Genomic DNA, 26691 nt, shown 5'->3' with positions numbered 1-26691 from the left:
CAAATATCAAAAAATTTCTATATGTGACACGGCCCCAGAGTTAAGCTAGGGTTTTTCAAAATGCTGACACGCCGAGCTCAAAAGGTTCGCCATCACTGTGCTAGATGAAGGTGGTCAAGTGTGACTGGCTTTATGACTGGCTTTATTTTTTGCCTTTGGCCAAGTGGTTCTCATATATTAATGTGCATCAGAATTCCCTAGAGTGCCTGTTAGACACAGATTGCTGGGCCCCACCCCAGAGTTCCTGATTCAGTAAGTCTGGGGTAGAGCTTGAGGCTTTGCTTTTTTTTTTTTTTTGTAAATTGAGATATAATTGTCATATAACATTGTATTAATTTTAGGTGTACAACAGGGATATATGTATATATTATGAAATGATCACCATAAGTTTAGTTAGTATCCATACCCACACATAGTTACATTTTCTTGTGATGAGAACTTTAAAGATTTATTCTCTGACAAGCTTCTTTCTTGCTGGTCTGAAAAACACACTTTGAGAACCAATGGTTTAGTCAGTGGCTCATTAAGGACCAGAGTGGAAATTAATCTTATCTATATGGAAGGACTGACATTCTTCCAGGAAGGATTTGCAAGTGAAGAGGATAGTATAGGTATTTAGGAACATGTGGTGCCAAGTAGTAGGAACCTCTTGGTGCCAGCTGGTGGGTGGAGCTTGATGATGAATTGTTGGAGAGCAGGTAAGATGCCCGGATCCTGGTAGAGGGTTGTCTGGTAGCGGGAACCCTGCTGGACTGTCTTTCATATGAAGGAGCCCAGTCTCTAGGAGGGCTGCCAAGAAGTAGGCAGGATCCCAACTTAAGAAGACCACCGGGTACTAAATCCAGTTTCCTAGAGTTAAGCTGGGCTAAGGATGACATATGGGTTCCACCAGCTGTGCCAACTCTGCTCAATGCTGCTGATTGCTTAGAGCAGTCATACTTTGACGTGCAGTCACCTGAAGATCTTGTTGAATGCAGATCCTGATTCAGTTGGTCTGGAATGGAGCCTGAGATTCTGTAATTTTGTCAAGCTCCCAGGTGATGCTGATGTTATTGGTCAGTGGGCCACACTTTGAAGGCCAGGAGGGTGAGTACTGACTGAGCAAGATTTTGAAGACCTGTCTGAACTTGGCAGGAAGCTGTGCTGTGATTATTGGTGATGTCTGCATAACCTTTGGGCCTTGAATTTACCTTTTTGGTTGAGGGCCAATCCTGCTCCACCTGCACTTTGCAGATGAAAAAAACCACGGTTCATGGAGAAAATAACTTCCATAAGCTCAGGCAACTAGGCAGTGACAGGCCCTGACTTCCAGGCCAGTGGTGTTTCTATTACCTCCCAGCTTTTGCATGCCTACAGCAAGAAGGCTCCCTGCAAGACAGGCTAGAGTGGAGGGAAGGTTATTCAGCACAGCCTTCTGTGTGCACTTTAGTCATGCCAAGTGCGTAGCTTTGTTCTTTGCCATAATGAATATTATCCTGAGCCTATCTCTAATTAGTAGTTTCAAACAATATTAAAAGCTCCAGGAACCAAATATTTGGGCATAATTATATGCCAAAGAGACTGTACTTTTTAATTAAATTTCTTTAGCTACTTCATAGATATTTGTAGCCTGAGAAGGCCATTGGGATACTGAAGTTCAACAGAACGAGGCCAGAGATATTTGTTGAAACAAATGGTATTTTGTAACCTGGAACAATTGCATTCGGAGTTTGTACAAATTACTGTTGCATGAGCTTGACCACAATTCCATGTTCAGCACTGATAGATGTTGCTCTGTAATTATAAAAGTGTTTAGAATAGCCCATAGTGAAAGAGAAATTTACCATGTAAAGGATGTCAGTAAAAACTTTTAATTATAAACAAAACTTCTTGTACTTTGTGGTAAAATGAACGTTGGAAGCCCAGACTAAAATTCAGGGACCTAGTTTTGTCTCTGCTACTAGTGGTGCCACCTTGGGCTTGTCATTTATTCTCTCTGAGCCTCAGGTTTCTTATTTCCCAAGGGAGAAGCATGAAATATATTATAGCTGCTCAAACTGCCTGTGCTGAAGGACCAATTTTTTATTTCCAGCTCATTGAGGACCAGTACTAGATAGCCTCTAAGTGCCATTCTGCCTTTTAACATCACAAGAGTCTGAGTTAAAATAGTGGTCATGTCATCTCATATACCTGAGGGGACAAATCAGTCTTGGAAACGTATCCTTTGCAAATATTTTTGGTAGAGATGGGTGCTTTACAAAGTAGGCATTTTGAGTGGCTTTGGAAATCAAGGTACTACTCTGGGCAGAAATGTATTTCTTTATATTTTTCATTTGCATAAACAACAATACAGTCTTTTGCTTCTTTTCATGTCCATTTCTTTTCTTTTCCAGCTTATCAAATATGGAGTTATTAGCACTAGTATTTTGATTGAAGATCTCCTCAACTGGAATACCTTATACATTGCTGGACGGCTCCAAAAACCAGTGAGTGTTTTATTGGCTGCCACAATTAGGGACACCTCTCCTCTCTGCACCTGACCTTACTTTGATCTTTGATTGCAATGAGATGGAACTCCAGGAAATAGAATTAAGTTTCAGACTCCTTTTCCTCTCTAAGAATTCATTGCCAAACAATATCTAGATATTATCCACATTACTCCTGCCCTCTCTCTGTAGATTCTTCAATTGTCTGGATGGATCAGGCACAAAGTTAGACCTTTTGGGCTGGAGAGAATGGCAGAAGAAATGCCCAGTGCTTCAGTGGAGCCTCTGTCAGTTTGACCCAAATCACCTTATCTTCTAGAATGTGTCATGGGGCATTGTTTGTCCACTGACATATCCCAGCAGTACCTGAGACAGTGCCTGGCACATAGGAATCATTCAGCAAATGTTTGTTGAAGAAATGAATGAACCAGGTAGTTATGCTGAGGGGAGTGGATTCTAATCCCCTTTATTATCCTCCTCAGGCCAATGGTGAGATAGTGTGGTAGGGTCCTTCCTTAATTGGGGATACTGCTAGAGGAGGCTGTCGAGGGTAATGTCTGCCTGGGCTTCAATAGAAACAGAAAATAAAACAAAACAGGAAAAAAGTGGAGAGGACTTGAACTTTTAACTTCTATTTGAAAATGTCATGTTTCTCCTTCATGCAGATATATAGTCTATTTTCTGAGAAAAGGTCTTTTCATAGTTTGAGAACTAGGTGACATAGTCACAGTTGCCAATCTCACAGCAAGGAAAATTTTTCCTTGTGCTGTCAGAGGGTCTCAGGCCCTAAAAGACAGTGCATGGATTGTTGTTAAATGTCTCCCATAAGAGTGATTATGCTGCTTCTCCTTTTGTCAGTTATGGCAAAAGGTTAGAGATTTATACAATATTAGCTTACTTGGTTGTATCATACAAATCTCCACTGATATACATGGCAGTCAAGATTCTCTGGTCTTGCATCTGGGTTTAAAATTTAAATGTTTGTGGAATTGTGCACCTAAAACATATATAATTTTTTAAATCAGTGTCACACCAATAAATTCAATAAAAAGGAAAATAAATAAATAAAATTCCATGTAGAAAAACAGATTTAAGGGTGTAGCTCATTAAAATGTCCAGAAACTTTGATAAAGGCAATAGTTCATTGATATATCCATATGTAAAAATTTGTCAGGCTGTATCTGTTAGACTTGTATACTTTATGTAATTTTTCAGTAAGAACATTATTTTTAAAGTTCAGAAACAATAGGCTTACCTAAGTAATTTCATATCTATATAGATGAATTTCTCATTTCTAGGCTAGATAACTAGTAAAGCACATAATTAAGCAAATAAATGCAGTTGAAAATTTATAAATATTAATTTTCTTTCCAGGTGTTTTAATTTACAAAATATGTTGCTTGACAGGAAGAAAAATGAATGTGGAATGAAAAGCTTAGGTCTTATTCATTCCTGCCACTTGTTAGCTATTTATGTGAACATGGGCAACTTGTTTTATATTTCTGAACCTCTAATAATTTATCTGTAGAATGGGGACAACAATATTTGCCCTGTCTACTTCAAGAAGGTGTTGAAAAGTGGAAGCAGAATAGAAATACTAGAAAAGAACCAGACATTTTAGAATCAGACACATCTGTTGGGTCCCAACTCTGATATTCCCAGCTATGTGACCCTGTACCAGTGCCTTAATCTCTCTGAGCCTTGAAACATCGTCATCTATGGAGAAGGCTGATCGCACTTCAAAAGACATTTGAGAAATGCCTAGATCTAAAATGGCTGGCACTTAGTAGACATTCAGGAAAAAAATCTTTCATTTCCCATTGTTCTTGCCCATCTCAGAGTTATTTTTAGATAAAATGAGATCTTGAATGTGAAATTGTTATTCTCTGTACTGTGTTTTGTGCTTGAAATATTTCAATTAAAAAAAAATAGACATTGGGGCCCTACGGATGAAGCTCAGTGGTTGAGCGTCAACCTATGAACCAGGAGGTCATGGTTCGATTCCTGGTCACGGCACATGGCTGGGTTGTGGGCTCGATCCCTGGTAGGGGGCATGCAGGATGCAGCTAATCAATTATTGTCTCTCATCATTGATGTTTCTCTCTCTCTCTCCCCTCTCTCTTTCTCTCTGAAATCAATAAAAAAATATACATATATTTTTTATATTATTTATTTTTTAATATTTTTATTGATTTCAGAGAGGAAAGGAGAGGAAGAGGGAGAGAGAGAGAGAGAAACATCAGCGATGAGAGAAATTCATTGATGGTTGCCTCCTGCACGCCCCCTACTGGGGATCGAGCCCACAACCTGGGCATGTGCCCTTGACCGGAATCAAACCTGGGATCTTTCAGTCCCCAGGGCAACGCTCTGTCCACTGAGCCAAACCAGTTAGCAAATACTAGTATATATATTTTTTAAAATTGACATTAGAAAGCTAAAAATGCCACAAAATCCTAGAATGTAAGCACTGACTGGAAATGACCTCAGATTTTTATCTAAACGCCATATATCCTGGTAATATAAAAACAACAATTTAAGACAAGTAGTAGCAGCTACATTTATATCATGCAAAATGGCATTTCTCAGCTAACTTGGGGAAGAAAATGTTATTGATAACAATGACTATGTGACCTCAGGCTTATTAAGCTTCTAGCAAAAGAAAATCAGGATACGTATCTTTAAAAATCATTTGAAAGTTCTGGCCATAACACATGTTTAAAAAAAATCGTAAGTGGGTGAATTAACTCTTCCACCCACTCCTGCTCTCAGTTTCCCTCTAGTGGAAATCCCTGTTAACCATTCTCAAGATGACTGTCTTTAAACAAACTATTTTTACCTCTAGGTGGCAGCAAATATTAATCAAATGAACAAATCTGATAGAAAGTAAGAGTTGGTAGTATTTTAATAAAAAGAATGGGTAAATGTCTTAGGAAAGAATTGTGAGGAAATGAGTGTGAATTCTTTGTTTTTATGTGTTTTAAAAGAAGGAGTTACATTTAATCACATTGTCTAAAGCTCTAAAATTATCTTCGGTATCGCTACTAGAATAGAATCTCTCAGTCACTAGCAATTTAAGTGTTTAAAATATACAGGGGGTATAGGTACTTCCTATAATTTCCATTTTTAAAAAATATGTTTTTATTGATTTTTTTTTTAAGAGAGAGAGGAAGGGAGAGGAATAGAGAGAGGGAAACATTGATGAGAGAGGAACACCGCTGCCTCCTGCATGGCTCCTATTGGGGATAGAGCTAGAAATCTGGGCATGTGCCCGGACTGGTAATCGAAAGGGCAACCTCTTGGTTCTTGGGTTGACGCTCAACCACTGAACCACACTGGCCGGGTTACTTCCCATTTAATTTTGCTGTGAATTTAAACTCTAAAAAATAAATTTTATTAATAAAAAAAGAGAAATATAAAGGAGTACCTTTCTTTAAACAATGGACATTTCCCTCCGTGGCCAGTGTGGTTCAGTTGGTTGGACACGTCCCCATGCACTGAATGGTTGCCAGAAGGATTCCTGGTCAGAGGCCCCTGTTGGGGGCTCTGGGCTTGATCACTGGTGGAGGTTGTGCAGGAGGCAGCTGATCAATGATTCTCTCTCATTATTGATGTTTCTCTCTCTCCCTCTCCCTTCCTCTCTGAAATACACACACACACACATATAAAATAAAATGTGCAATTCAGTGGTTTTTAGTATATAAACAATTTTGCAACCATCATCGTATTATAGCTATTGACTTACTTTTTGTGGATAGAAAAATCCCAGAAGTATAAAAGATCCCTCAATGAAGATGGAAAACCTGGCTCACTAGCCTTGGCTCTGCCCAGCTGTGAGCAAATCTTTGGGCCTCTAGCCTTTAAAATGCAAAGTTTGAGCCATTCATTTCCTTATTTAACAGACAAGTAAGTTTCTTCTCTGTGTATGCCAAAGGAATTTTTTTTAAAAGCACCACACTCTTATTTTGGAAGAGTCAGTAGTCCAACAGGTAATTAATAAGGTTTCATCCAGCTCAAATGTTCAGTGTTTCTTTTTGGTCCTCAGGCAGTAACCATTTAGAAAAATTAACCTTTCTGGCCATTTGGAATGGAAAACTTCCATGGGAAGGGTCATTTGGTTAGTGGTTGGGTATTTGAACACTAGATAGGGCTGTGTTCTTTGTGACTATAACTTCACTGTTTGCAATTCAAGTACTGTCTCCATGTGACTGTATTATAGAGGAGACCACTTGTGACTTTCCCTTTTTTTCCATCATGAAAGGTACTCACAAATCTCTCGAGTTGGGCTTTTGAAAGCCCCTTCAAGTGTTGCCCCTTCCTCTCTCCAGTAAAGATTTTCTTCTTGGCAGTCGTGCTAATGCTATCTATGCGGTTCAGATGCGGGCATTTCCAGTCAGATACAAACAGCTATTCACAAATCTGAGGGCTTTCTTTTTTTCCCAGGCCTCTCTGGCAGTGTCCCAAGAGTTCACTGGCTTTTCACTGAACAACAAATAACAGTGCTGCTGAGACAAGTTCCTAGTTCACCTTACACTGGAGAACCAGATCAGCACAGTAGCAGAGTCTTCTGAATTGACATTTTTCCTTTGAGTAAGGATGCTTTTATTTACACTCTCTTAACCTTAAATAGCAAACAGACTGCGTTTTTATACCTAACTAGAACACCTTTCTTAGAGAATAAGTGGTATCACGTTGAATAGAATAATTTCCTCAAACTTACTCATTTCTTTGCAACTTTGATTTGTTAGCATCTCAAAATAGCTTCTGTTTTCATGGAGTTTCTGTAAAAGCTACCAGAAAAAGATAGGGTGAAGCATTACTGAGCGGTCCTGGTAAATGAGGAATAAGAATTTGGAAGTGAGGCTTTACAGAGTTTTGGAAAGAGCTCTGAATGAATCAAGGACCCAGATCCTCATTTGTGTGCCACTGCTTCTCATGGAGAAATCTTTTAATCCTCTGGGCTTTGGCTTCCCCATGAGTAAGACAGGAGGTTACCTTCCTACATCCATGATTCTATATGGAATAAAAAGTTTAGGAAAGTTATTCAAGACATAACCACGTTATTGTTAGTTATTAATAGGACCTTAACATTTGTTTTAATAACCTTTAAAGAAAAGAAATTAACCAGAGCAGATCCCTAACTGAATGCATGAGATTAATTCAAAATATTTAGAGTTGGATTTGCCAAGCATAAGGGTGTTACCCTGATTTTGCCATCAACTCATTATGCAACCTTGGGCAAGTCCTGCTGCTGGGCTGCTCCTTGGTTTTACTTTTCTGCAGATGATTGCAATAATATTAAACTCACCCAAGTGCTGAAAGGCTTAATTAAGGGCTGTTAAGTCCTTGTAATTACAAGGGAGGAGGTAGTAGTATTTAGAATAGAGTGGCTTACCTAACATATGAGAGGTTTTTATGCTATAAATGTTCCCTTAGGAAAAAAAAAGTAAAAGATAGAAGTTAGGTTTTTAAGTCTGATTTGTAAAATAGTTATGTTTTATGATGCTGCTTTTTATGATTAATTTTTAAAAATATACTTTGAGATACACATCAGTCTCTTTCCCTGCCGTCTTAATAAAATTTTAATTTGGAGTTTCTTATATGTATGTGTCTTTTATGACCATCTTAATTTTGTCAAAAATTATCTCTATTCAACAAATAAAAGGCAACTTAAGCCATGTTTTCTAGAATAGGAGGAAAATTTGCTGCCAGCAAGTAAATGGTTTAGAGATGGTGGATACATTTGAGATATGTGGACTTCTAGACCCTTTCCTTACTTAGAAAATCATTCAGAAGGAGCATGATGGTTTTAAAAAATTGTGGCAGGAGTATAAATTGATATAGTTTGGCAATTCTACTTCTAAGTATATACCTTACAGCAGTGGTTCTCAAAATGTGATTCCTGGACCAGCAGCACCAACATTACCTGGGAACTTGTTAGAAATGTACATTTTCAGGCCTCATCCAGGCCGACCGAATCAGAAACTCTGGAGGATGGGCCTAATATGCTTTAACAAGCCCTTTAAGTGATTCTAATACTTGCTGAAGGTGAGAACCTCTGGCCCAGAGGAACTCCTGCAGTATGCACCAAGAAACACGTAAAAAAGCTTACTTTTGCTAAGGGTTCATATGTAATATCTCATTTAATCTTCCCAACAACCTTATGTGCTTAATTCTGTTATTAACCCCATTTTAAGGAATTATACCCATAGTCACAGAGGTAGTAAGAGATAGAACTGGGATTGAACACATTCTCTTAACTTCAGTGCAATCTTTAAAACCTAGGTTCTCAGAATAGACTAGAGCAATTTATATTTTCTTGAATTTGGGGAAAGTCAAAGACAGTAGCTTCTGCTGTGTATTCAGAAGAAAATTTTGTTTTATTAATCAAGGCATTCACTAGTACATTAGGTAGTTTACATTTATTATCTCATTCGATCTTTGTAACAATTCTGTGATGCATGTCTATAATCCCCATTTTATAGATGAGAAGTTAAGTAATTTGCCCACAGCTAATAAATACCTGGACTTGAGGCCTTACCTATACCCAAAACGCATGCTCTTTCTATAGTAGCTATTTTTTTTCTTTTTCCTTAGTCAAAATCAGATTGAAATAGAGCATGAGCTGCTCACGTTATGCATGGATAACAGAAGAGTTGAGTTCTAAATAAAAGAATAAAATTTTGCCTTTGTCTACCATAAAATTAAGTGAAGAACAATGAGATTATAAATGTTACATTTCCCAAAGGACATTTACTTCATTTCTACTGACTTCTTTTTCAAAACCCATCTAAGATAAATATTTATTTTGGGGTGTTGTTTTTTTTCCCCCCGTGTCATGATTTCTCTGATTTTGGCACAAGGCACAAAACAAGAGGTTCTGGGATTGCTTATTATAATAATTATTTTGTATCAACTGGCCTAATATTCCAAGATCTTCAGAGCTAAGTTTGGGACAGTTCCATTGCATGCATAACCCTTTACCTTGAGCAATACTCTTCTGGAACTTTTCTTCTGAATGTTTTGCTTTTTTCAGGTGAAAATCATAGCAATGAATGAGAATGTGGCTCTTAGGGCAGCCCTAGATAAAAATCTGAAGAGTGCTGTGACTGCTGCTTTCCTCATGCTTCCCGAAAGCTTTTCTGAAGAAGACCTCTTTACAATGATTGCTGGACTCTCCTATTCAGGTCAGTAGGTTTGGTGTCCATATATTCTACAAGAAGGTTCGTTTGAAGACCGTGCAAACATCGCTCCTCGCTCCTGCACTGGAGCTGCAGCAACCTCAGTTCTGAATCCCTTTACTTCCTGTGTGAAAATCCAGTGATTTGCCTCCTTACGTCCACAGTCTCTTCCTTTCCACATCTGTACATAAATTACCCCAGGGCAATCTTTTAGTTGTTGTTATTGTTAATTTTTATTTTGAAACAATTGCAAACATACAGAAAAATTTCAGTAATAGTACAGAAATCCCATATACCTCTCCCCAGATTTACCAGTTTCTGCATTTCACTACGTTTGTTCTGTCATCCTCTCTGTATCAGTGGGTTTCAAACTTTAGTGTGCAATCCTCTGGAGGGCTTGTTCAAATGGACTGCGGGGCCCACTCCCAGACAGCTGATTTTAGTAGGTCTGGGGTGGGGCCCAGGCATTTGTATTTCTAGCAAGTTCCTGGGTAATGCTAATGCTCCTTCAGGGGTCCCACTTGGAGAACCACTGCTCTCTCTGTATATGTAAATACAATGTATTATGTGTTGTTGTTTTTAGTTATTTGAGAGTATGTTACCTATCATGTTTCCTTTAGGCTAAGTCTTCAAAATGTGTTTCCAAAGTACAAGGACATTCTCTTACATAACCCCAGTACAGGTCTCTTCCTTTTTTTTTCTTTCCCATTGCTTTCAGAGAGGAAGGGAGAGGGAGAGAGATAGAAACATTAATGATGAGAGAGAACCATCGATCGGCTGCCTCCTGCAGGCACCACACTGGATCGAGCCCAAAACTCCAGCATGGGCTCTGATCAGGAATTGAACCGTGACCTCTTGGTTCATAGGTCAGCGCTCAACCACTGAGTCATGCCGGCCAGGCCAGTTTTCAAATTCAGGAAATTAACACTGACTCAGTACTTTTATCAAATTGACGATCCATATTTCAAGTGTCATTAGTTGTCCCAATAATGTCCTTTATAAAAGTATTTTCTTTCCCTCCAGGACACGATCCAGTCAAGGATCATATATTGTATTGAGATGTCATGTCTCTTTCATCTTTTAATCTGGAATACTTCCTCAGCCTTTCTTTGTGTTCTATGGCATTCCATTTTTGAAATCTACACACCAGTGATGTTTATGCCTGATAAGCAGTGTTTTCTCACTTCTAAACAATTTATGAGGAGGCTTTTTAAGACATGCAAATATCCTACTTCTTATCAAACTTTCCCTCCTAGGTTGAGCATCTATTGATGATTCTTGCTCAAACCCATCTTTTTACTATTATTGTTATCAAGTGGTAACTATTCAACTCCATCTCTCCCTTCACATTAAGGAAAAGTTTTCTTTCCCATTTATTTATTTATCTAAATATTCACTTTCTTTCCCTTTAACCAGTTGTGCTCCTCAGAGATGCTAGGGGCTCCCTCTGAGGGCAAGGGGAAAGCTAAGATGAGAGAGCCCTGGCCTCTCACCCTAATGTGACTAGCGGGTGAACTGCTTAACGTATTAAGGAGCTATGTAAAAATTCATTAAAAAAAAGTCATCTTCTACTTAAAAAATAGTTTGAAAACCACTATCTTTTTTATTTTTATTGATTTCAGAGAGGAAAGGAGAGGGAGAGAGAGAGAGAGAAACATTAATGATGAGAGAGAATCATTGATTGGCTGCCTCCTGCATGCCCCCTACTGGGGATTGAGCCTGCAACCAGGTATGTGCCCGTGACTGGAATTGAACCCAGGACCCTTTAGTCTGCAGGCGACGCTCTGTCCACTGAGTCAAACTAGCCAAGGCGAAAACCACTACCTTAAGTAAACATCCTCTTTTCCAGCTTTTAAGTGTGAGTCAAAAAACTCTGCTCAAAATATTGCAAAAGCAATTTTTTATTTTCTGAATCCCTATACAGATAAGATTTCATGGAACTGTAATGCTGAAAGAGACCTTAAAGGTCTTGTTCTTCAGTGTTTTTCCCAAAATGTGTCTAGGTGGAGGGAGGGGCAAAGAGTGTACCTGGATGAATGGACTTACATGCAACTTGTGGGAAAAGGGGTCACTTTGTTATAATTTCCTCGCCTTGCTCCCTGTGAGAAAGATGGATCAGAAGCCTTTCATTGACTTTGTGGAAGGAAATGCAGAACCGCTCTCTACTTTGCCCATACCACAACCACTTTTCCATTTTTTCCAGCGTCATCAACATCAGCATAGTGTTAGGCAGCTTCTAGGAGTTTTCTATAAATTCTGAACATTCACTAAAGAAGTTTATCAAATAACATAACTGCTTTCCCCTATTAGCAGACTTCAAATTAGCATTCAGGCTGCTATCAATCTTTAGCTGATTTTTGCTTTGCTTCCTGGAAGAATCATTTTACACTCCTGGTTTCTCCTGTTCTGTGAGGCATATCCAAGTTGTTCAGCACTTTCTGACTCATAATAGTATCATCCTCTGTTTTGTTTCTTTTATAATATTTATCTGCTGTATAGTAGCATTGTACCAGACATAGAGAGGTAGGTCGGTAGGTGGGTAGATAGATAACTTATTCCACCACTGAATCTTCACACATTAGCCCCATTTGTTAAACAAATATATCTTTCCATGTGCCACACACAGTGCTAGGCATATACTCTAGTGTGCATGACATGAGTGAAATTTTTCATGGAGTTTATGTTCTTTTAGGGAGAAACAGGCAATAAAGAAGCAATAAGGTAATTTCAGATAGTGGTTAAATTGTACGCTATAAGCATCTGTAGACACTAGCTGTGGACCTTCCCCACACACCACGTGAGTCTATAAAATAAATGTCTTCCCTAAGTGGCAGCCCTGACCAACTTTAAAATCATTTTTCATGAGAATTTTCAGCTGAAAATATTCAATATTTATTTTTATAATATTTATTTAGTATATAGTCAATATATTAAAAATATATTTATTTTTATAATATTCATTGCAAATGGATTTTTAAAATTCAAAATATCGTGGCGTGTGGGGATGGTTTCCGTTTTGGATGCGTGGCAATTAACTGGTTAAATGCGATGAAGAAAATAAATCAGGTTGAGGGTAGGGCTGTCTTCACAGTGGATAGTCACGGAAGGCCCTTTGACTGGTGGTGTGATGTCTAAGCTGAGATCTAAATAGTGATAATGAGCAGCCCTGAGCAGTTGGGAGAAAGGCAGTCAGAGAGAGTTGCTTCCCAAGAGCCAGATTTCAAATCTTGGTGTGTCTGACTCCACTGTCTCAGCCTCTGGTCACTCCCATTTCTCATCTAGTCTCTTGTTTTCTTGCCATTTTATTATTTATTGCTTAACCCAGATTTGGATCTGAGAATTTGGCCAAGTATCCTACATTACTCATTTTAGTGAGGTTGGCTTCTTACTGCAAAACTTAGGACACAATACTTGGCACATCCTCTCCAGAGGGAACTGGTTACAACTCTCTGCAATTCCTAGCTTATGAATGAGACAGTTTCCAAAAAGTCTTCTATAAGCCAGTTGTTTAGAACTGGGAACATACTTTCCCATTGAAACAACATTATATATGATGGTTGTTCGTAAACCAGGACACAGTATAATTAATGGTTACCTAGTCTATAACACGCTGGAATTAGACTAGAATAGTGAGGATAGGGAAGGATCTAAGCCCTGCAGGTAGTTAATTATCTTTCATACTTTGAGACTTGCCCCAGGCGATGTGTTGAAAGGCAAGCGTTTCCTCCTGCCTTTCCTAGGCTTCTGATAACCCAGTATCCCTGAACAGATTAGATTCTATCCACTTGGCAAACCACCCAAACCTCCCAAGCCCTCAGAATATACCAAACTTTAAATTACCTACCAGCCTCATTTTATTTACAACTTTGACATTTATTTTTCACCTGTTTCTAGTTGAGAGATAATATGTTGTCCCTAACTTATGAAGTTCGTCATTTCTCCCTGGAGGGGCTGGAGGGGTGTGGGTTAGGAGGAACAGAAAAAACAGTGTTTCTCCATGTTATTGGACAAGTTTCTGCCAGTAATTACTGGCAGAGGCAAGATCTATCAGTATTACTAGTTGTAATAATAGCCCTTACGTTTAACATAGTACTTAAGGATCACTTTGACTACCCTGGGGGTCAGTATTTATGGCATTACTGTTGTAAATGATGGTGAGAAAGGAGTAGGTGGAAGATGAGAGTCTGCAAAATTGGGGAGAAGAAAGCTTTCTAATCCTTCAGTTATTCTTAGAAGTTAGCATTTAAGTGTATAGAAAAGAAAAACCAAATAGAGTTTAAAGTTCACCTTGAACTTTTTTATGTAAATACAAACTATTAAAATGACTAATTTTAGGTAATGATCCTGGTTTAATATTTATCAAGTGAATCAGTGCTTCATAATTTTTGCTCTAAGGAACTTCCCATTAATCAACATATGCAGTCATAGTGAGTCAGTGGTAGACTTACCAAATAACACACGTGAAAAAGGAAAGGGGGTGTATAAAAGAACATGACTTGTTTAGGGAAGAAGGATTTTGATGGAACCAAAATCCAAGGTTTATGACAAGAGTAAATAGCATTTATTATTTTGTGTCAGGAATGTCTGTCACTACTTTGGAGCTAGTAACTATTTTAATCCTCAGAACAATCCTTCGATGTGGAAGCTGTGCTATTGATACATTTTATAGAAAATTGAAGCCCAGATCTGCCCACAGTCAGTTGTCTGGTAAGTTAGTAGGTGTGGGAGCTGAAATCTTAGCCCCTACTCTTAACCATTTAACTTCACTGCTTCTCTGTATTTTGGAGAAGAGGTTAGACCCCGGCCAGGTTGGGCAGGGCATTGAATACAAAGTGAAAAAAATGAAAAGGGAATTGACAAGCTGTATACAACTAGGAGCCATAGAAGTTTTCAGGCATTGCAAGATAGTCTGAGATATGTTGTGGTTAAAAACAAGTTTTGCCAGCACTGTGCAGGAGGGAGAAAAACTAAAGACAGAAAAGTTCATTCATTCAGGAAATAACTACAAGAGGCTCCTATACCAAGCACTCTTCTAAGCTCTGGAGATAAAAGAAGTAAATAGGCAGGCACAATCCCTGCCCTTGTGGGGTGTTCATTCTAGATGAAAAGTCAGACAGCAAACAGTGGCAGCACTAGAAAAGGGAAGAAGGTGAACATAGCCTCAAGGAAGGCCTCTCTAGAAGGTGACATTTGAACTTCACATTAATCAACATATGCAGTCATAGTGAGTCAGTGGTAGACTTACCAAATAACACATGTTGCCAAATAAGCACCAACAGATGAGGACCCATGAGGAGAGCCCAGATGAGAGCTGTCCAGGCAGAGGAGCCTGCTGGGAGAATAATCAGGACAATGTCCATGTTTGGTTGTTCTTGTGCCTGCAGTCTCTTTGTGGCACTAGCCAATTTGGCTCGGTGGATAGAGTGTTGGCCTGTGGACTGAAGGGTCCTGGGTTCGATTCCGGTCAGGGGCACATGCGTGGGTTGCAGGCTCAATCCCCAGTAGGGGGCATGCAGGAGGCAGCCAATCAATGATTCTCTTTCATCACTGATGTTTCTATCTCCCTTTCCCTTCCTCTCTAAAATCAATAAAACTTTTTATTTAAAAAAAAAAACCATAGTAGGCACTCTGTACATATTTTTTGGTTAGACAGGGAAGTCATGGATTGTGAATGATGATGAGGGCGTGAACTAGAGCAGTGCCTCAGTGAAGTGAGCAACTTTACATGAAAGTAATCTACTTAAAACGCGTAACTACTTAAATTAAGCATCCTATTTTGAACCTTGATATTTTTTTTTAAACAAAATATTAATTCATGGAAGTCAGCCTTAATGAAATGTTTAAAGCTGGGGCTCTGGAGTCAAATGCCTGACTTCAAATCTTAGCTGTAGCCTTAATTAACTTTTCATCTTTGGGAAAGTTTCTTATTTCTTATGATTCAGTTTCTTCATTTCTAAAGGAGATCTTCATGCAGATTACATTAAATCCTGTAAAGTGCTTAGCACAGTACATGGCATATAGTAAATGCTCAATAAATGTTAGCCATTATTATTTTAGATACATGTTTGCTTAAATTAACACAGCCATTTGATATAATGGACAACAGAAAGGTAAATGTTACATTCAGACCTGAGTGTGAGTACTAGGTTTGTAGAGGTGCATAAATCTTTCTGAGCCCCCATTTTTTTATTTGTTAAAATGGAAATAACTAGCTCATAAAAAAGTTTTCAATGCGATAATATATCTAAGAGCCCACTATATCATACCTCATTGTAGTTGGTGCTCAGAAAGTGATTGCTATTATTATTTATTACTATTATTATGTATTATTGCTGGCTACATAGGTTTTTCCAAGTTGAAACACCATGTTTTGCTCATTCAGTGATTGACAGACACTCAGGTTGGCTCCACTTATCACTGTTTTATTAATGACACTGCTAGGAATCACTTTGGACAAATTACTTTGATAACAGAAGGGGACACAGGTGGCACTGACTTCCTTGGACATGTTCTCCAAAGTGGAATTATTTATATATATAAAAGACTAATATGCAAAGTGTCCCCTCGGGAGTTCAAGCGGGAGACCCAGAGTTCATTTGCTTGCTATGACATGCACTGACCACCAGGAGGCGGTGCGGAACGAAGGAAGGCCCTGGCCAGCAGCTGTAAGGAAGGCCCCAGCTGGCAGCCGGAAGGCCCTGATTGGCCCTGATAGCTGGCCAGTCCTAGGGATCCTACCCATGCACCAATTTAGTTTACCGAGCCTCTAGTGTAATTATAAGAATTAAAAAACATGTTACATGTTAATTAAAAAATCCACATGAGGTCAGGTGGATTCATTTGGCCCTTATAGTTCTTAGGAATAAAAACACCTTAAAAAAAGAAAAGAGCCGAAACCGGTTTGGCTCAGTGGATAGAGCGTCGGCCTGCGGACTGAGGGGTCCCAGGTTCTATTCCGGTCAGGGGCATGTGCCTGGGTTGCGGGCATATCCCCAGTGGGAGATGTGCAGGAGGCGGCTAATCGATGTTTCTCTCTCGTCGATGTTTCTGGCTCTCTGTCTCTCTCCTTTCCTCTCTGTAAAAAATCAATAAAATATATTTTAAAAAAAGAAAAAAAGAAAAGAAAAAATATCTTCAAGCACTCTTCTGTGAGAGAGAGAATGGATTCCTTTCCATGCCAAATTGTCTGAACACAGGCTTAGTTATTTCTAGGAATAAGACAAAGCAGCGAAAAAGTTTAGTTGCCAGTTGAGTGATTCTTGGAGAAAAATATTAGAAATGGGTGCCAGCACTCTAAAGTGTGAGTAAACATCTCCATTTCTGGATCCTGGTAAAAGTCAGTCAAGAAACTTTTTCTTGGAGTGAGAGCTATTAAGATTTATTCCATGATAATCACACTCTCTGAACCTTGCAAGCAGTGTCATTTGATGACTTGCATATTGGGGTTTGGAAGCATATTTCTCTATGCTTGTCAAGCTTGAGCTTTTGCTGAAGCCTCAGTTGGAACTCTTTGCATTCATCACTTGCTAATTTCTGAGAATGCAGCACTCCTGAAGGGGGATATTAATTGTCAGTAATATCTAACTTTTATGGATTATTTATAGTTTGTCAAGTATTGTTATGTTTTAAATTTTATTTTTCAAGTACAGGTAACATTTAATATTTTATAATAATAAAAGTGTAATGTGCTAATTAGGCTGGACAGCCAAACGGCCTTCCGAACGTCCTTCTGGACAACCTTCCGGACAAAGCCAGGGCTCCAGGGGCCGAGCCCTTTGCACGAATTTTTTGCATCAGGCCTCTAGTTACTTTATATTAGTTTCAGGAGTACAGCATAGTGTTAAACAATTATATAATTCACAAAGTGATCCCCCTTCATAATTCTAGTGCCCACCTGTCAGGTATTGTTCTAATTGTTTTACATGTATTAACTCATTTAATCCTTGAAATTTACATTTGGGGATACTGAAGCCCAAATAAGTAGCTTATCCTGAGCGTGTAGCTTGTAGAGGCAAAGCTAGGATTTGAACACAGGCTGTCTTGTTCTAGAACCCTCACTTTTAAACCTTCACTGTTATACAAAGGGTCTGTCATGGTGAATGTTATTCCTGGTTTACTCCAGGGAGCCATGTGGCTCGCCCTCCACTCCCGGCCATCTTTTCCTGCTCATGTTTTCTTCATAGCACTTTCCACCACCTGAAATACTATTTATTTTTATTTGTTTATAGATTTGTTTATCTTTGGCCTGTTTTTCTACCACTGACTAGAGAGGGCAGAAATTTTTGTCTTGTTTTGCTCACGCTATTCCAGTGCTTATCAGGTGCTAGTAAATAGTGAATGAATGAACGATTGTGATTTTGGTTACTTCCTGAACTGGTATCATAAACCTGCTTTCTCCTCATCCCTCCCACACCTATCCATATTGTGTTCTGTAAAGTGTATAAAAGGAAAAGTCATGCAAATTTATATAACTAAGTACATCAGCTATTTATTCTTTTTTCATTCTCTTCCACATGTGAGTTAGACTTCTGCAGCCATGGAGATACTTATTTTTAAATACGTTTTTATTGATTTCAGAGAGGAAGGGAGAGGGAGAGAGAGAAACATCAATGATAAGAGGGAATCATTGATTGGCTGCCTCCTACATGCCCCCTACTGGGGATCAAGCCTGCAACCCAGGCATGTGCCCTAATCAGGAATCGAACCGTGATCTCCTAGTTCATAGGTTGATGCTCAACCACTGAGCAACACTGTCCCAGCCATAGAGATATTTTTGAGGATGCATTCTGAATTGTGGGTTAGACTGCCTTCTAGAAATACTGCCTTGATCATCTTTGAATAAATACTAGTAAATATTTTTTGTCCACATGCAAAAGAATGAGGTTTGACATCTAACTTATACCATTTACAAAATTAACTCAAATGGATCGTGGATTTAAGAGCTTAATGTAAGAGCTAAAAATATAACATTCTTAAAAGAGTGCCTTTGGGTTAGGCAGTAGTTTCTTAGGTATACGAGAGAGAGAGAGAGAGAGAGAGAGAGAGAGAGAGAGAGAGAAAACCACAAGCAATGACAGAAATAATAGATACATAAGGCTATAAAAATTAAAATTTTATGTGCAAATGATCCCAACCAACAAAATGGGATAAAAGATTTACAAATCACGTATCTGATTGTAAGGGACTAGTATCCAGAATATATAAAGAAGTCTTAGATTGCAATAAAAAGACAACCCAGTGTGGAAATAGACAAAGAGTTTAATAGACATTTTTAAAAAGAGTGTACAAATAGCAAGTAAGCAAGTGAAAAGATGTTCAACATCATTAGTCATTAGGAAAATGTCAATCAAAGCCACAGAGACACCATACCACTTCACACCAACTACAATGGCTATCATTTAAAAGATGGTCAGTGTGGCTCAGTAGTTGAGTGTCGACCTATGAACCAGAAGGTCACAGTTTGATTCCCAGTCAGGGCATATACCTATCATATTTTTCCGTGTATAAGATGCTATTTTTTCTAAAATTGTTAGACTGAAAATGGGGGGGGCTTCTTATACACGAAGTCAGCAGATGAGGGAGCCGTGGGGGTGTGTAGCTGCCCATATCTTGTCACACAGGCTTCCTCCAATCACGAGCCTTACTGTTACTGATGTCAGCTGATGCCGTAATTGGAGGTGGAGGTGGAGAGTGCACAGATGCAACAAGGACCTGAGCGTTCTGAGCCCATAAAGATGTCAATAAATAAAATACCGGTAAGCATTGTCTTACTCCGCAAAATGAAACTGAACGTAATCAGCTATGCAAAAGAGCATGGAAACAGCTGCAGAGAGACAATTTGGACCTCCTCCCACTGAGTGTATGGTCAGACAGTGAGAAAACAGGAAGAACAACTCCTTAAGACGCCAAAAAAGAAGGCCCTAAGAGGAAAACCAGCAAAATGTTTAAAATATTGGTTTCTTAATTTTGGGTTGGAAAAGTGGGGGGCGTCTTATATATGGGGGTGTCTAATACATGGAAAAATACGGTAGGTTGCAGGCTTGATCCCCAGTAGGGAGCATGCAGGCGGCAGCCAATCAGTGATTCTCTTTCAACATTGATGTTTCTATCTCTCTCTTTCTCTCCCTTCCTCTCTGAAATCAATAAAAGTATATTTTTTTTAAAAAAAAATAGAAAAGACAGACAAGAAAAAGTATTGCTGAGGGTTTGAAGAAATTGAAACTTTCATACATTACTGGTGGAATTATAAAATGATACAGCTACTTTGGGAAAACAGTTTGTCAGTTCTTCAAAATATTAAATTGAGTTACCATATGACTTAGCAATTCTACTCCCAGGAATACCCAATATAAATGAGAGCATACATCCACACAAAAACTTGTACACAAATGTTCATAGCATTATTCATCATAAATAGCCTAAAAGTGGAAACAATCCAAATGTCCATCAATTGAGAAATGGATGAATAAGATGTGGTAATCTATCCGACGGAATATTGTTTAGCCACATACAGGAATAAGTACCAGTGCATGCTGCAGCATGATGAACTTTGGAAACATATGCTGAGTCATAAGAGACCATATATTGTGCAGTTTCATTTATATAAAATGTCCAGAATCAAATCTATGGAGAGAGAAAGTAGATTACTTTTGCGTGGGGCTGGGGACGGAAGGGTAGAAGGAGATGGAGAGTGACTGCCAATGGATACAGTTTCTTTTAGGGAAGCCAAAATTTCCTAAAATTTGATGGTTGCGTAGTTCTATCAGTATACTAAAAAACATTGAATTGTATACTTTACATGGGTGAATTATATAGTGTATAAATTATATCTCAAAAAAAGCTGTTAAAAATGAATCATATTTTGCCATATCAACCTCTAGTTTGAGCTGCTATTCTTAAACTGCACCTAAGAAATACCCACTTCTGTAGCATGCACTGAAGATCTGTTTTCATGTCACTTGATGCCTTAGGTAGGGCATATACTTTACATCTCCAAATGTATAGCACAGGTCCTCATACTTAGTAGCCACCAAATATTTATTGAACTGAAATAGCAGTATGGCAGTTAGTTTAAGAGGGGGGAAAAGCCTGTCATTAGCTTCAAAGATTCAGCCTCCTCTACCCCCTGTCCTTTTCCCATCATATGTAAACGTGTGTGTGTGTGTGTGTGTGTGTGTGTGTATAATAACAATATCTGCTTTACTATTTACAAAGCATTCTCAAATGCATTAACTCATTTAAATCTAAAAGCAACCTTGTGAGGTCAGTATGATTGTTATAGCCGTTTTACAGAGAAGGAAACTAACTCAGAAAAGTTAATCTCCAGTCACCATGGGACATTGCCGGGCATGAAAGCCAGGGCCTTTCCACTATATTTCACAGTCCTTCCCATCCCTACATTCATAATAAGGACCCTGACCACTGATGGCAAGCAACTGCAGATGGTTTGCAAGCCTCATTTCAGAGTCAAAGAGAAATTATCCTTTTGGTTACCCATTTTATTAGATTGGCTTGAGCAGCCAAGAGTTAAACCCATCAACAGAGGTATAAAATAAAAGCAGTTTTTCTCAATTTCTCTGTTTTGTTGCAAACATTTCTGGCAGTTAGAAAAATTGATTCTTATGATCAGATGTGGGTTCATGCTGTGCCCATAGTTTTATTTATTTTGTTCTGAAGAAATGAGTAATAAGTCCATTTGCTTGCTGTTCCCTCTGGCTGAGCTAGTTCTGCTGCACAGCAGTAGGAGAAGTTCTGTTCAGTAGATATTTATTGATGTGCTTTTAATGTGCCAGGCAGTACTCAAGGAGCTGGGGAGACAGAGATGAGTAAGCTCTGGTCCTTATTCTCAGAGGGTCCGTAGTATCTTCCAGGTCCTTTAATCATGGCATGCAATTGTTCTTTTGGGAGGATTTGGATTCGTTTGCTTTTACATTTTGGTAAAATGCAGTCCCTCTCTCAGAAAGTTGCTATCTAACGTATAAGAATTTTTTGTTGGTTGAGGGTACAGAAAGAAAAATGACCGAAATGTTTAGAACCTCAGCAGTGATCTTTCACTTCAGAACCAGTCATGTTAGATTCAGAGTTTGATGACATTTTATTCCCAGGCAGATCAATATAATCCATTTATAGACTCTAAATAAAAGTTGAGGCTCTAAATCAGTGGTTCTCAACCTTCCTAATGCTGCGACCCTTTAATACAGTTCCTCATGTTGTGGTGACCCCCAACCATAAAATTATTTTCGTTGCTACTTCATAACTGTAATTTTGCTACTGTTATGAATCGTAATGTAAATATCTGATATGCAGGATGTATTTTCATTGTTACAAATTGAACATAATTAAAGCATAGTGATTAATCACAAAAACAATATGTAATTATATATGTGTTTTCCGATGGTCTTAGGCGACCCCTATGAAAGAGTCATTTGACCCCCAAAGGGGTCGCGGCCCACAGGTTGAGAACCGCTGCTCTAAATAGGCAATTTAAATCCAGCTTCCTCTCACTTACATTTGCCAAGTCATCACCTCTATGCATCCTGTGAATTTATTTTAAAATGTTAGAAGTATATGCCAACATTACAGAAGTTAGGGCAGTGGAGAAAAATTACAAAGTAGAGTAAAACCAGTCATCTCAAATGTCACTATCCTGAAACTGAAAGGTGGCTGGATCTTGCACCTCAATCTCATCTGTAAAATTGGAGATAATTAAACTAAATAGCATATGTAAAGCACACACACCTACAAAAGCCCACAATAAATGTGTATCTTATTAGAGCAAAAATAACCATTTTTATATAGTCCCTTTGTCTTGTTTTTTAGTTGTTTCCTTGTACTTTTGTATCTTGTTTTTTTATATGATTATTTTCCATCTTGCTCTGTGTGATTATTACCCAAGGATATGTTTTCCATTGATTTTTTAGAGAGCCTGGAAGGGAGGAAAGGAAGGGGAGAGAGAAAAAGAAACATCAATGTGAAATAGACACATTGATCTATTGCCTCCTGCACCCACCCCGACCATCCAGGCCCGGGGAACAAAGAGTCAGACCTCATGTCACAAAGGTGGGGTTCCAGAGGCTACTTGTATGTTTTCCTGAGCGAGCAGTCCCCAGCTGCTTTCCACCAAATTGTAGCGTAGGTTGATCTTAAAAACCAGGCATGTGTTATTCCTTACTGAAGTACATACTGAAGAATAAGAAAAAAGTGTCGTGGCAGATAATGATTTTGATTACCCCTCCCTGCTCCCTACTCCCAAAAAGCAATCGACAAGTGTTATCGTTTGTCCTGGTTTGCCCAGCTTGTACTTGTCCCAGGGGAATTATCATAGTGCCCCCTTCACCCTCAAAAGTGACCTAGTTTAGATGATAAATTGTCACCTCTTCCCAAGGGATTCTTGAGCAGCCGGAGTATCTGCCTGCACTTGCTGCCTCATTACTCCCCCAGACAACATTCTGTCTGTCCAACAAAGGTTTCAGCCGCGCTGCTTTCACAAAGCTTCATCTGGGAAGTCCTCACGTGTGCCCAGCCTTGAGTTAACATTAGCCAATAGGCATTCACTCATCTTTTCCCATTTTATCACCTCCCCTCTCCCCCCATATCTTGCTGATAATAATTGTCAATGGCTTAGGCAGGACAGGGCACTTTAAATTTGTTTTAAAATTTGCTCTTTGTCCTTCAGAATTATTTATTTTGCAGCTTAATCCATTCCACTGGCAAATGTACCTTTTCCCATTTCTTTCTACTTAAAATTTAAAAATTAGCCCTGGTCAGATGGCTTAGTTGGTTGGAGTGATGTCTGTACCCCAAAAGGTTGCAGGTTCGATTCCTAGTCAGGGCACGTACGTAGGTTGCAGGTTCGGTCCACTGTCAGAGCACATAGGGGAGGCGACTGATTGATGTTTCTCTCTCTCTCTCTCTCTCTCTCTCTCCCTCTCCCTCTCTCCCTCTCTCCCTCTCTCCCTCTCTCCCTCTCTCCCTCTCTCCCTCTCTTCCTCTCTTCCTCTCTTCCTCTCTCCCCCCCTCCCCCCCTCCCTTCCATTCTTTCTAGAAATCAATGGAAAAAAATATCCTCAGGTGAGAATTAACAAAATAATAATTTTTAAAATAATTTTTTAAAAATTATATTTGCTTTCAGGTTCATCTTAAATGTAAACAAGGTAGTAGGATTTTTAACACTCACTGCTCTTGCCCTTAACAAATATAATAAGGTGTGTATATTCATTAAGCACCTTAAAAGCCTTCATGCAAGCACAGCAAATAGGCCCAAACTGAGTGGGCAGTATCAAAGACATCTGAGGTGATACGACACACAACCTCAACCATGCTTAGTCACAGGCAGAGTTTTGTTCACAAGGTGGAAGTTTGTAAGTACAGAAGCTTCTGCATTGGAAAAACAAAAACAAATTAGCTTCTCCATGATGATTACCTTTTGCACTCTAAGTAAGTAACTATATTTTAACTATCATAAAGGACTTTATGATTTGAAAGGCTTTCTTTTTCCCCAAAGAAGTGCCTGCATTCCTTGGGCAATGTGTTCATGGTTTTGAGGAGGAAGAGGAAATGTGAATGAGGGATGCTGCCATCTTGAACTAGTGCAAGATCAAAGTGGGGCTGTAGCTCATAGGTCAGGATGTGGATCATCAGTGGGACATTTGTTTTTTCATTTGTTTTAACCAGGCGACCTTCGGATGGTGGTTGGAGAGAATAAGGCAAAAGTGATGGATATTGTAAAGCCCAACATAGCCCACTTTCGTGAGCTGTATGGCCACATACTACAGGATAATCCACAAGTGGTGTATAAAATCCAGCAAGGCAGACTGGAGGTAACTGTGGAAAATAACTTCTACCATTCCTAAGCAAAGATCTATTTAAGGGAGAAAGTAAGGGTTAGAATAGTATAACTAGTGTAAAAACGTATTTTTAAAAGTAAGTTTTATGTATAAACATGTTCTTCAGTATATTTGGAATAATGCTGAAAAAGGTAACAAAAGAGACTGACAGTAAGAGGCCACCTTTGGAGAAGGGAGCCAGGGTTAATGTGAGAGAGTGGCTTCTCTTCACCATATGTATCTCTCTTGCCATTTGAAATTCTTACTATGCATATTAATTATCAGTAAAAAACAAGTAAGAATAAACTCTCAGATTACCTTCTTTCTGTCCCCAATCCCATTTGCCTCCACAGAGGTACCTTCCTGACAGTTTGGTATTTATTCTTTCAGATGTTTTTGCATGCATTTTTGTACCTGTTTGTACCTATACACATACATGATGGGATTTGGTCTTTTTTGAGTGTTTTGTTTTACATAAATGGACTCATGCATATTATTCTGAAGCTTCTTTTTATCCCCCATTTGTTATATTAATTATGTCTTGGAACTCTCCTGCTGATATATTAAATGAAACTTATTTCAAGTTATTTTTAAAATAATATTTATTAAGTATTTGAAAATAAATATTAAAAAACTTTTTCTTTGGGAAAAATAATTTGGATTTAAGATTTTTTAAATTATAAAAACCTCAGTTTTTAAAAAAATTTAGCATAAAGAACACTCTATTTTACTTTTTTATGCTCGTCTTCCAAATAATAGGGGCAGCTCATCTATATATATGTAAAAGCCTAATATGCAACTTGTCTCCTCGGGAGATCAACCGGGAGACCAGGAGTTCATTTGCTTGCTATGGACATGCACTGACCACCAAGGGGTACGTGGGGTGAAGGGAGGCCCTGGCTGCCAGCTCGAAGGCCCCGATTTGCCCTGATCGCTGGCCAGGCCTAGGGACCCTACCCATGCATGAATTTCATGCACCAGGCCTCTAGTGTTGGATAAAAAATTAGTGGAATTTTTTATAACAGAAGGGGAATTTGATTTTTTAAAAAGGATTATTTTAAACACAAGGAAACAATAGAGGGATTCATGAAATGCCCAGACTACCCACCACTCCACTGAGCAGAATTTGCCTTGTTTGCTTCAGATTGAGGGGTTTTTTTTTGTTTTTAACTTTAACTTTTCTCACACTAAGGCATATACATGGTACCTTGATATTAATAATGAAAACTTGGAGTTCCCTGCTATACGTCTTCCTACATCTCATTGCCACTTCTGGAGGCAGGCGCTTTTATCTCCTTAGCTGATTCTTCTGATGTTTACCTCCGTATTTCTAAATAATGCTTTGACCGCCTTTTCTTGCTTTAAAAAATTTTATACTTTATTTTTGTCATCATCTGTGAAAGATAAGGTGTTTTGCTGTTATGCCACCCTCATCAGCACACACACACGCACACACTTCCTTTCCCACATTTCTCCCTTGTGCTCCACATAGAGCCATTTTATGATTTTTGGTTAGGTTAATATTCAGTATTTACTTTATTGTGACAACTTACTGCTGAGATACACTACTATGAAGTTTCCTTTCATGTACAACTTCATTTTTCTTGGAATTAATAATTGTCTCATTTTCTTTAAATATTTATAATATGTTTTTATTTATTTCAGAGAGAAGAAGGGAAAGGGAGAGGAGAAACATCAATGATGAGAGAGAATCATTGATCAGCTGCCTCTTGCACAACCCCTACTGGGGATTGAGCCCCCAGCCCGGCAGTGTGCCCTGGTCAGGAATCCTACTGTGACATCCTGGTTCATGGGTCAAGGCTCAAGCACTAAGCCATATTGGCCAGGCAATAATTGTCTCATTTTTTTTCACTTGCTGTGTTTTCTTTATACCTATCTCTGGTTCATCCTCATACTCGTGCAATTCTGTAAAACTTCTCCCGTTATTAACTCATCAGGAATTTTCTCTGTTTCTTGTTTTTCTTGGGGACATTTTCATGAAGTTCTGTATCCCACCCACCCCTTCCTTTCTGAGGCTTTACTGCACACTAACTGTTCTCCTGGACTTCTTTTTATTATCACCCTGAGAAATTTTTTGCCTCTCTCCTTTGCTAGTTCTTTTTATTTTGGGGATCTTTTATCTTCTTCTTTCATAGTTACACTTTAATTTTGATGAAGTATACCTTCCTAACATAGGTTGAGAGGGAAGTAAATCTTTTGGCC

The 26691-nt window shown here is 38.7% G+C and overlaps 1 protein-coding gene across 4 annotated transcripts in view; it reads left to right on the top strand.

Moving 5' to 3' along the window:
• TAMM41 (TAM41 mitochondrial translocator assembly and maintenance homolog) overlaps positions 1-26691 on the top strand; it is a 45390-nt gene that overhangs the window by 4043 nt on the left and 14656 nt on the right. For 3 of the 4 annotated variants that reach the window (XM_036332204.1, XM_036332203.1, XM_036332205.1), the window contains exons 3-5: positions 2373-2465; positions 9499-9649; positions 24317-24462. In XM_036332204.1, the coding sequence (XP_036188097.1) occupies positions 2373-2465; positions 9499-9649; positions 24317-24462 (390 nt within the window). Of the gene's footprint in view, positions 1-2372; positions 2466-6933; positions 7053-9498; positions 9650-24316; positions 24463-26691 lie in introns of those variants that run through there. The other variant, XM_036332206.1, reaches the window with a different exon arrangement.

This window comes from Myotis myotis, unplaced genomic scaffold (assembly GCF_014108235.1).
Source record: "Myotis myotis isolate mMyoMyo1 unplaced genomic scaffold, mMyoMyo1.p scaffold_m19_p_13, whole genome shotgun sequence".
NCBI classification, from domain to species: Eukaryota; Metazoa; Chordata; class Mammalia; order Chiroptera; family Vespertilionidae; genus Myotis; species Myotis myotis.
Note: the sequence above shows the minus strand (reverse complement) of the source record. Positions and strands in the feature narration are given on the sequence as shown.